At 44.1% G+C, this 12,127-nt stretch overlaps 1 protein-coding gene across 4 annotated transcripts in view; it reads right to left on the reverse strand.

The window, feature by feature from the left end:
- LOC139574569 (glutamate receptor 1-like) overlaps positions 1-12,127 on the reverse strand; it is a 200,176-nt gene that overhangs the window by 74,974 nt on the left and 113,075 nt on the right. For all 4 annotated transcript variants that reach the window (XM_071399283.1, XM_071399282.1, XM_071399286.1 and 1 more), the window contains exons 10-11: positions 9,698-9,904; positions 7,569-8,017 (exon numbers count right to left, since the gene is read on the reverse strand). In XM_071399283.1, coding sequence (XP_071255384.1) covers positions 7,569-8,017; positions 9,698-9,904 — 656 coding nt within the window. The remainder of the gene's footprint in view (positions 1-7,568; positions 8,018-9,697; positions 9,905-12,127) is intronic.

Consider the following 12,127-nt stretch of genomic DNA (forward strand, 5'->3'; position numbering starts at 1 on the left):
TAATCAAAGTACTACAAAATTAGCTAAATTTAAATTCCTTTAAAACAAGTGCCAGGAATACACATCAGAACCTACAGAGAGCATTTGCACAAACAAACCAACACAAACCAGAGAGAGAAGAAACCATTTATATTTCCAATCATTGAGATCTAACAGCTGAGAGGAACATGTATAGGAAGAGACAGATCCGTATGAGAGACATTCTGACGAGAGAGAAACAGATTTCATCTGTTCAGCAGGCATGAGATTAGAGGAAGGTTGTGCTGGCTTTCATATACACACACATACACACACAAACGAGCACACACACATCACAATTATTAGACTGGATCCATTATTCCTTATGGATTGATTTTGACCAGTGGGCTGAGAAATGTTGATTGTGACGGGCAGTGAACGCTCTCTCTCTCTGTGTGTGTGTATCTGTGTGTGTGTGTGTGTGTGTGTGTGTGTGTGTGTGTGTGTGTGTGTGTGTGTGTGTGTGTGTGTGTGTGTGTGTGTGTGTGTGTGTGTGTGTGTGTGTGTGTGTGTGTGTGTGTGTGTGTGTGTGTGTGTGTGTGTGTGTGTGTGTGTGTGTGTGTGTGTATGGCAGGTATCTTAGTAAGTGACAGGGTTGATTTGTTTCAGGCTAGCGGTGCTACTGACCGACCAAGCAGGTGTGGAGAGGAGACGAGTCCCCCACTGAGCAGAGGGAGTTTCTGTTGTTCTCACACTAATAGTGAGGAAACACCCAGTTGGCTTTGATTGACTTTGTTTGTTAGAGAATCACACCTTGGTGTTGTGTGGTTAGTGTGTGCATGCGTGTGTGTGTGTGTGAGAGCTTGGGGAAAGAGAGAGGAGAGACAGGCAAGGTGGGGAGAGAGGCACAGGTGGAGGATATGAGGAGAGAGTGAGTAAAAATACTAAAAATACTTGAATCAGTCATAGAGCCCATTGCCCTTTATGGTTGTGAGGTCTGGGGTCCGCTCACCAACCAAGACTTCACAAAATGGGACAAACACCAAATTGAGACTCTGCATGCAGAATTCTGCAAAAATATCCTCCGTGTACAACGTAGAACACCAAATAATGCATGCAGAGCAGAATTAGGCCGATACCCACTAATTATCAAAATCCAGAAAAGAGCTGTTAAATTCTACAACCACCTAAAAGGAAGCGATTCCCAAACCTTCCATAACAAAGCCATCACCTACAGAGAGATGAACCTGGAGAAGAGTCCCCTAAGCAAGCTTGTCCTGGGGCTCTGTTCACAAACACAAACACACCCCACAGAGCCCCAGGACAACAGCACAATTAGACCCAACCAAATCATGAGAAAACAAAAAGATAATTACTTGACACATTGGAAAGAATTAACAAAAAAACAGAGCAAACTAGAATGCTATTTGGCCCTAAACAGAGAGTACACAGTGGCAGAATACCTGACCACTGTGACTGACCCAAACTTAAGGAAAGCTTTGACTATGTACAGACTCAGTGAGCATAGCCTTGCTATTGAGAAAGGCCGCCGTAGGCAGACATGGCTCTCAAGAGAAGACAGGCTATGTGCTCACTGCCCACAAAATGAGGTGGAAACTGAGCTGCACTTCCTAACCTCCTGCCCAATGTATGACCATATTAGAGAGACATATTTCCCTCAGATTACACAGATCCACAAAGAATTCGAAAACAAATCCAATTTTGATAAACTCCCATATCTACTGGGTGAAATTCCACAGTGTGCCATCACAGCAGCAAGATTTGTGACCTGTTGCCACAAGAAAAGGGCAACCAGTGAAGAACAAACACCATTGTAAATATAACCCATATTTATGCTTATTTATTTTCCCTTGTGTACTTTAACCATTTGTACATTGTTACAACACTGTATATATATAATATGACATTTGTAATGTCTTTATTGTTTTGAAACTTCTGTATGTGTAATGTTTATTGTTAATCTTTATTGTTTATTTCACTTTTGTATATTATCTACCTCACTTTCTTTGGCAATGTTAACACATGTTTCCCAAGCCAATAAAGCCCCTTGAATTGAATTGAGTAGAGAGGCTAGAAGGGGGCTGTAAGGGGGCAGATCCCTGCTTCTCTAGCTCACCTGTCTACAGAGATACACAGAGAGGAGCGGAGAGGAGAGGAGAGGAGAGGAGAGGAGAGGAGAGGAGAGGAGAGGAGAGGAGAGGAGAGGAGAGGAGAGGAGAGGAGAGGAGAGGAGAGGAGAGGAGAGGAGAGGAGGAATGTCATGGATGGGAGGATTTAGGAGCTCTGACTGACAGGGGTGACATTTAGAAAGCCCACAGTAAACAAAGGATTTAGAGAGAATATATAGCAGAGAGAGAGAGAGAGGAGATCACACACACAGGCAGGCACTGTAGGAGAGATCCCCCCCCCCCCCCCCCCCCACACACACACACACACACACACACACACACACACACACACACACACACACACACACACACACACACACACACACACACACACACACACACACACACACACACACACACACACACACACACACACACACAGCCCTGTCTCTACAGAGCTCTAGGCAGACATACCTTTAGAGCCAGCCAATCAGAATGCATTAAGGAACAGACAAAGGCAGGGATGCATCCCAAATGGCTCCATATTCCCTATATAATGCACTACTATAGGTCCTGGTCAAAGTATGTGCACTGTATAGGTTATAGGGAGCCATTTGGGACTCCTGTATCTCTTCAGACGACAGCGTCTGGGAATGAAACGCCACAGCGCTGATTAATAACGACTGAACGTCGGTAAAGTCTTTTGTAAACTGGTCTCCGATTAAAAGGCCTGAGTGGAAGACTACAGGCAACTAAAAGCAACACTATCTCTATCTCGTCTGTCTCCACACAGATGTAAAACTAACATTCTGTTCTCATGAGTGACCAAATAAAAACAGACAACACAAGCCAAAAACAAAGAATAAGCATTTTTAAAACATTTCCATTAGGGAAAACCAGATTTATTGTTTCAGCCCAGCGAGGAATGATTCAACTAACGCAGCACACACTGACTGTGGCTCATCAAGAGAAGACTGCATTCGCATGGAGCCATGGACACATAACAGTTGAGTTTGGTGAAGGCCACCCTCTGTAGAGAGTCCCCTATGCCCAGACATGAAGTAACGGGGCCAGCTCATCTGGGAACGATGAGTACAGTAGATTATATACATTAATGTACTATATCGCTGCTGTAGACCCCAGAGAGAGAGAGAGAGAGAGAGAGAGAGAGAGAGAGAGAGAGAGAGAGAGAGAGAGAGAGAGAGAGAGAGAGAGAGAGAGAGAGAGAGAGAGAGAGAGAGAGATCTACAAGATAATACATAGTTCTCTGTCTATAAGGATGACATTCTCCTCCATTGGACGTACTAGGAGATCGATATTTATTGGAGTGGTGTGTTCTGTTACACTGTGAGAGCAGCACATTCTGTACGTCTGTGTGTGTGTTTACTCTGCTAGCTTAGCAGACATTCTGTACATCTGTGTGTGTGTGTTTACTATGATAGCTTAGCAGACATTCTGTACATCTGTGTGTGTGTGTTTACTATGCTAGCTTAGCAGACATTCTGTACATCTGTGTGTGTGTGTTTACTCTGCTAGCTTAGCAGACATTCTGTACATCTGTGTGTGTGTTTACTATGCTAGCTTAGCAGACATTCTGTACGTCTGTGTGTGTGTGTTTACTCTGCTAGCTTAGCAGACATTCTGTACATCTGTGTGTGTGTTTACTATGCTAGCTTAGCAGACATTCTGTACATCTGTGTGTGTGTGTTTACTATGCTAGCTTAGCAGACATTCTGTACATCTGTGTGTGTGTTTACTATGCTAGCTTAGCAGAAGGGACAGAAGACAACGAAGGGACAGAAGAGGTCCAAAAGAGGCCTTTGATTTATCGGATATAGTACCCATACTGCAAGGCTCTTACAATCACAATCTCTCTCCATTGGTCCAGTGAATCAGTCAATGCCTTGGAAGAGACTGGTGGTGGTTAAATTCCTCTCCTCTCCCTTCTCATTATGTCCTCCTCTCCTCCCCTCCTCTCTTGCCCTCTGCCCTGTTCTCTCCTCCTCTCATCTCCTCTCCTCCTTCGCCTCTTTCTCCTCCTCTCCTCTCCTCTTCTGTCCTCTACCTTCTTCTCTCCTCCTCTCCTCCTCCTCCTCTCATCTCCTCTCCTTCTCCTCTTTCTCCTCCTCTCCTCTCCTCTTCTGTCCTCTACCTTCTTCTCTCCCCTCTCCTCCTCCTCCTCTCATCTCCTCTCCTCCTTCGCCTCTTTCTCCTCCTCTCCTCTCCTCTTCTGTTCTCTACCTTCTTCTCTCCTCCTCTCCTCCTCCTCCTCTCATCTCCTCTCCTTCTCCTCTTTCTCCTCCTCTCCTCTCCTCTTCTGTCCTCTACCTTCTTCTCTCCCCTCTCCTCCTCCTCCTCTCATCTCCTCTCCTCCTTCTCCTCTTTCTCCTCCTCTCCGCTCCTCTTCTGTCCTCTACCTTCTTCTCTCCTCCTCTCCTCCTCCTCCTCTCATCTCCTCTCCTTCTCCTCTTTCTCCTCCTCTCCGCTCCTCTTCTGTCCTCTACCTTCTTCTCTCCTCCTCCTCCTCTCATCTCCTCTCCTTCTCCTCTTTCTCCTCCTCTCCTCTCCTCTTCTGTCTTCTACCTTCTCTCCCCTCTTCTCTCCTCCTCTCATCTCCTCTCCTCCTTCTCCTCTTTCTCCTCCTCTCCTCTCCTCTCCTCTCCTCTCCTCTCCTCTCCTCTCCTCTCCTCTCCTGTCCTCTACCTTCTTCTCTCCTCCTCCTCTCATCTCCTCTCCTCCTTCTCCTCTCCTCTTCTGTCCTCTACCTTCTTTTCTCCTCCTTTTCTCCTCCTCCTCCTCTCATCTCCTCTTTCTCCTCCTCTCCTCTCCTGTCCTCTACCTTCTTCTCCCCTCCTCTCAGAAGCCCCCCCTGGTGTCCCTGAGAGAGAGAATCAACCTCTTTGTGTCTCTAATTTGAGACACTTTAATGAGATTCTTAATTGGTGACCTTTAGAGAGCGGAAACGACGGTGGCACAGTTCATCAGAGCTCTCACTCCGGTTGGAGCTGGACAGAGCTAGTGACACTGGTTAAGACACACTATTGACCTACCCATCCTTCAGCGCAGTTCACTTAAGTGTGGACAGAGTTTAGGCGATAGGTCCAGCCTTCCTGGTGAATGTGTTTTCTTTTGCAGGTGCTATCTATTTAAGCTAACTCCTCTCTGCAGTGTTCATAGTATGATTGTCATAGACATTGGAGTTAGCTAAAGCTAACAGATCTGGGACCCAGCTATGTTAATAAAGAGCACTACATTGCCTTCAGAAAGTATTCACTTCCCTTGACCTTTTCAAAATGTTGTGTTACAAAGTGGGATCAAAAATTGATTAAATTGTCCTTTTTTTGTCAACGATCTACACAGAATACTCTGTAATAAAAAATTATAACATTTGTAAATGATTTATGAAAAATAAAACTAATATTCTTGATTAGATAAGTATTCAACCCCCTGAGTCAATACATGTTAGAATCAACTTTGACAGTGATTACAGCTGTGAGTCTTTCTGAGGTAGTCTCTAAGAGCTTTTCACACCCGGATTGTACAACACTTGCCCATTATTCTTTTAAAAATTCAGATTTAAGTCAAAACAGGAACATTCACTGTCTTCTTTGTAAGGAACTCCAGTGTAGATTTTGCCTTTGGTGTTTTAGGTTATTATCCTGCTAAAATGTGAATTCATCTCCCAGTGTCTGGTGGAAAGCAGACTGAAGCAGGTTTTCATCTAGGATTTTGCCTGTGCTAAGCTCCATTCTGTTTATTTTTTATCCTGAAAAACTGCCCAGTTGTATTATTTCAATCAAATGAAAGCAAACATGTTTGCTTTATTAACAAGGAATAATGAGTAGAACATGTTGTTAATTCGATGTTGTCTGCATCTGGGTCTTACCTTGAAACGTGATAGTTCTTTTCACAATTATAGGTTAGTATTGTGGAGTAACTACAATGTTGTTGGTCCATCCTGGGTTTTCTCCTATCACAGCCATGTAACTGTTTTAAAATCACCATTGGCCTCATGATGAAATCGCTGAGCGGTTTCCTCCCTCTCCGGAAACTGAGTAAGGAGGACGCCAGTATCTTTGTAGTGACTGGGTGTATTGACACACCATCCAATGTAATTAATCATTTCACCATGCTCAAAATGTATATTTAATGTCTGCCTCCCCTCACCCCCCATCCCATCTACCAATAGGTGCCCTTCTTTGCGATGCATTGGAAAACCTCCCTGGTCTTTGTCATTGTATCTGTGTTTGAAATTCACTGATTGACTGAGGGACCTTACAGGTAATTGTATGTGTGGGCTACAGAGATGAGGTAGTCATTCAGAAATCATGTTAAACACACAGTCCATGACTTGTTAAGCCATTTTTTACTCCTGAACTTATTGACTCAAGACATTTCAGCTTTCCTTTTTAATCCATTTGTTAACATTCAGAGAATATTTTTTTGAAATTATGGGTTATTCTGTGTAGGTCAGTTGTAAAAAAAAATCGCAATTTTATCCATTTTAAACACAACTAAATGTGGACAACGTCAAGGGGTGTGAATTCTTCGGAAGGCAGGGTATAATAACTTCACATCTTCATGAGTTCATCGTTTTTGAAGTATTTTAGTACCACTTCTGCCCCACTGTAAATGTGTAACGTACAACTAGTGTAACTGAAAGAGTAGGACTACGGAAGCGTCTCTGTTTGGGACTGGTGTTAAGTATTCAATGACAGCTGACTTAGTGTAAAGTGTTCTGTGAAGACATTGATCACGAAAGAAGAGAACTTCTTTAGTCCTGTTTTATCTGACTGACGGACAGACAGAGGGCCTCCCTGGGTGGGGAGTATATTGGGACACACACACACACACACACACACACACACACACACACACACACACACACACACACACACACACACACACACACACACACACACACACACACACACACACACACACACACACACACACACACACACACACAGGTCTCTATGAAAAGAGTCTTTATGGAGCTTTCTGGTATAAATGAGGGTCAAATATAAAACACATTCACTTTTTTAACTATTACACAACAACAATAACAAACCCTAAAAGTTGACGACAAACAAAGAGTGTTTATCACAAAACATAAGCAACCTTTTCAACAGTAGTACAGTACTATGACCACCCTGTCAACTCCCTGGGATGATGCTCTGTCAGTATCACTGTTTTATCTCACTCAAAAGTTTTATCTCACTTTTATCTCACTGTAATCTAAAAGTTCTCTTAGACAACATGTAAAAGTGGTACCAAGAAAACCCTACTGAATTGGGGAGAACCAACAAATGTCAATACAATAATAGACTGGAGCTTGCAGGGGCGGACTGGGACACAGCCCTGGCATTTTATCCGCACTAGTCAAATCACTTTGAGCGCCCCATTGTTTTTCTACATCAGATCTACCCATTGTATTTCTACATCAGATCTAACCATTGTATTTCTAAGTGGGTTTCTTACCTGGGTGAGATGTCACATCCCTGCTGCATGAAGGCTCCCAGGGAGAACCAGAGAGAGTTGAAGATGCCAAACTCGTTGGTCTGTTCCTGATTCTGCTGGTTCTGGCCTTGCTGACCAGGGCTCTGCCCCGACTGTAGCCCAGCACCGGGCCCTGTCGGCTGGGTAGGGGTCTGGGGGTCGGCCCCCTCCTCATAGTCCTCTGCGTGCCACTCATAGGGGCTGAAGCGGCTCACCAGGAACAGGACCACGCTCACACCGATGTAGGCGAACACGATACACATCCAGATCTCATAGGCCAGCGGGTCCAGGAAGGAGAAGACACCTGGTTTAGACTTGGTGGGCTTCTTGATCATGATGGAGATGCCCAGCGACATGAAGGGCTTGGAGAAGTCGATCACCTCTTCTCGGACCAGGGTGATGGTCAGCGGGGCTACCGCCACGTCTGCTTTCTGGAGGAGAGAAGGGGTGAGTAGGGGGAACATAAGGATAGAGAAAGTAAGGGAAGGAGGGAGGTAGAGACGGAGGGAGGGCGACAAAGACGTAGAGAGGGAAGGAGGGATGCAAAAGAGAGAGGTAGGGAAGCAGGGAGGGCGGGCGGGTGGGAGAGGGAAAGAGAGATGTTAGAGAGGTAGGGAGAGATGGAGGGAGGGCAGGAGAAGGAAAGAGAGACATGTTAGAGAGGTAGGGAGAGGTGGAGGGAGGGCAGGAGAAGGAAAGAGAGACATGTTAGAAAGGTAGGGAGGGAAGGAAGGAGGGTGGGAGGGAGGGATGTTAGAGAGGTAGGGAGAGAGAAAGAGAGACATGTTAGAAAGGTACGGAGAGAGAAAGAGAGAGAGAGAGAGAGAGAGAGAGAGAGAGAGAGAGAGAGAGAGAGAGAGAGAGAGAGTGAGCATAGCCTTGCTATTGAGAAAGGCCGCCGTAGGCAGACATGGCTCTCAAGAGAAGACAGGCTATGTGCTCACTGCCCACAAAATGAGGTGGAAACTGAGCTGCACTTCCTAACCTCCTGCCCAATGTATGACCATATTAGAGAGACATATTTCCCTCAGATTACACAGATCCATAAAGAATTCGAAAACAAATCCAATTTTGATAAACTCCCATATCTACTGGGTGAAATTCCACAGTGTGCCATCACAGCAGCAATATTTGTGACCTGTTGCCACAAGAAAAGGGCAACCAGTGAAGAACAAACACCATTGTAAATACAACCCATATTTATGGTTATTTATTTTCCCTTGTGTACTTTAACCATTTGTACATTGTTACAACACTGTATATATATAATATGACATTTGTAATGTCTTTATTGTTTTGAAACTTCTGTATGTGTAATGTTTACTGTTAATTTTTATTGTTTATTTCACTTTTGTATATTATTATTACCTCACTTGCTTTGGCAATGTTAACACATGTTTCCCATGCCAATAAAGCCCCTTGAATTGAATTGAATTGAGAGATAGAAAGAGAGAGAAAGAGAGAGAGAGAGATAGAAAGAGAGAGAGAGAGCGCGAGAGAGAGAGAGAGTGAGCGCGAGAGAGAGTGAGAGAGAGAGAGAGAGAGAGAGAGAGAGAGAGAGAGAGAGAGAGAGAGAGAGAGAGAGAGAGAGAGAGAGAGAGAGAGAGAGAGAGAGAGAGAGAGAGAGAGAGAGAGAGAGAGAGAGAGAGAGAGAGAGAGAGAGAGAGAGAGAGACAGAGACAGAGACAGAGACAGAGATAGAGACAGAGAGACAGAGAGACAGAGAGAGAGAGAGAGAGAGAGAGAGAGAGAGAGAGAGAGAGAGAGAGAGAGAGAGAGAGAGAGAGAGAGAGAGAGAGAGAGAGAGAGAGAGAGAGAGAGAGAGAGAGAGAGAGAGGGTGTGAGAGTGTGTCCACTGTATCCTAAGCTATATAAATTGTTGATTGTTGGAAACTAATTTCCTGTGAAAAAAATAATATTTCTTTTAAAAGGACTAACATGTTTTGCAGATGGTATCATAGAGAACATTATAGTGTCAGAAAGAAAAATTGTGCGGTGTCATCGTCATAAAAATAGAATGTGACAAATATGAATGTTAACCATCTCCATAAATGTTATGAGCACTTACTAACCCTCTTATAAGCTCTAATAACCACCATATGAGCACTCACCCCGTACACCAGCTCTCCAACCATGCCGTTCCACATCTTGGTCTCGGAGTCTCTGGCTCCATACTTCCCATCTGTGACCACCTTCAGTTTGTAGTGGTATCCAACGTGCTTGGCGATCTCAGCCGCTAGCTCCACGATGTAACCCTCGTACTTATCGTTCCCTGACAGCTGATCATGGTTCTTCTTCAGCATCACGTATGGGGATTCCTGTAGGAGAAGGAGGGCAGATGCACTCAGGGCTGAGGTCACTTCCATTGAAATTCCAATTTAGGTAGTACACTGAATAGTTTTTTGGGGGGGAATTGGATTTATTTTCTGAATTGACTCAAATTAAAATGGAATTGAACTCAAGCCTGGATAGAGTTCCAATATTTTTATTTAACTACGCAATTCAGTTAAGAACAAATTATTATTTACAATGACGGCCTAGGAACAGTGGGTTAACTGCCTTGTTCAGGGGCAGAACAAAATATTTGTACCTTGTCAGCTCAGGGATTCGATCTAGCAACCTTTTGGTTACTGGCCCAAGGCTCTAACCACTAGGCTACCTGCCACCACATTAAAGGTAATTATAAACCGGGTGGTTCGAGCCCTGAATGCTGATTGGCTAAAAGCTGTGGTATATCAGACCATATATAGTACCAGTAGTATGACAACATTTTTTTTTTACTGCTCTAATTACTAGGGCTGTCCCCGACTAAAAAAATATATTGGTTTACCCAAAGTGATTGGTCAAAATGTTTAAAAGTGTATTTTTCCATATATAGACACACCCTTTGTGTTTTAATAAAATCAAATATATGCTTGTCTGTTTGATGAAATAAGACACACATTACTCAAGAGGGAGCCAGACATCAAGATAACCAGAAGAGAAAAAACCTGACCGACATTCCTCCTTCCGCTCCTGCTGGCTTTCGCAGATTCTGCCATTACTCTCCTGAAGTTGTGCAGAGCCAATTTATCTTTCTACCGATCTGCGTGCCAGTTATGGTTTCCATATGCACACTTACGTGGAACAGTTTCATTTAATTTATAATAACGCCTTCGTATCTCAAAATCATTGTCATGTGGTTAATCAAAATTCTATCCAAATCTAAATAAAAATGATACAAACTTAAAAAGTAACTTATATTGCCATTGTCAACTATGTAACAATTGCATAGAAAGCCAACATATAAAAACATTGCAGCCTGCAGGTAGAAAATATCCTGATAAAAATAAATATCCTATAAATCACATTCGCTAAGCATGGCTTGTCTGCACCGAAATTCAAACACTGTATCAACATGGACCCACCCAAGGCTTTAGCAAACTTGCAACATTATGTAAAATATTCAGGGCCCTCAGTTTCCTGCTCCAGTGAGGTCGGGACAGATACAGCTGGAGGCTATTTTACGCAAGGAATAAGAGCTCATCAGGTAGACCTATTTTATTCCACTGGATCAGAGCATGACATTGTTCCCTTTCACGCTGAGTGGTTATCGAAAGGGAGAGGGCTGGAAAGGTTTTCAAATTCAATGAGGAACTATTGTCATTCTCAGTGGATGGAACAGACGTTGTTTGCTTGCTGTTTGAGGTGAAGAAAACATTACATTGAGAAGCTCCACAGCTCATTAGTGGTGGTGCGTTAAGCCAATCAGAAATACTATCAGTTCCCCAAATGGGCACACTTATATGCCTACATTTGCGTACAGGCCAGGTAGCCTATAGGTCTAATTCGTAATCAGATGCGTAATCAGGTGCGTATCCTTACACAACATTGACAGAAGCGCTCCAAATAAAAGACAATGACTAAATTGAAAAATCGTAAATTTATAATAGCAATATGGCACCTCGGGGGTTTGTGGTATATTGGCCATATACCACAGCTAAGGGCTGTATCCAGGCACTCCACCTTGCATCATGTTTAGAACATCCTTAGCTGTGGTATATTGGCCATATACCACACCATATACCAGGCCTTATTGCTTAAATATAGGACGGATTGATATAGGTTAGTACCAGGGAGCTTCTCCCCAGTCTCTCTTTTTCTCGCCCTCCTGGTTTTGACCCCAGTCTATCCCGTCTCTGAGCCTGCCTGCCGGACCACTCTGCCTGCCCCTGCCCCTGACCCTGAGCCTGCCTGCACCTTTGCCCCACCTCTGGATTACCGACATCTGCCTGACCCGACCCTGAGCCTGCCTGCCGTCCTGTACCTTTCCCCCACTACTCTGGTTATCGACCCCTGCTTGCCTTGGCTTGTCATTTGCCTGCCCTGTTGCCGTAATAAACATTGTTACTGCGACACAGTCTTCATCTGGGTCTTACCTTCAAACCTGATAGGATGAACTGTGATGACAGAGAGTCTGGGGGTTGTAAAATAGGATCCTTATAGCAGTCGTAAGGGAAGACATGATGCAGGAGGCAACAGAATCACGTGCACAAGTTGTG

The sequence above is a fragment of the Salvelinus alpinus genome, chromosome 4 (assembly GCF_045679555.1).
Source record: "Salvelinus alpinus chromosome 4, SLU_Salpinus.1, whole genome shotgun sequence".
NCBI classification, from domain to species: domain Eukaryota; kingdom Metazoa; phylum Chordata; class Actinopteri; order Salmoniformes; family Salmonidae; genus Salvelinus; species Salvelinus alpinus.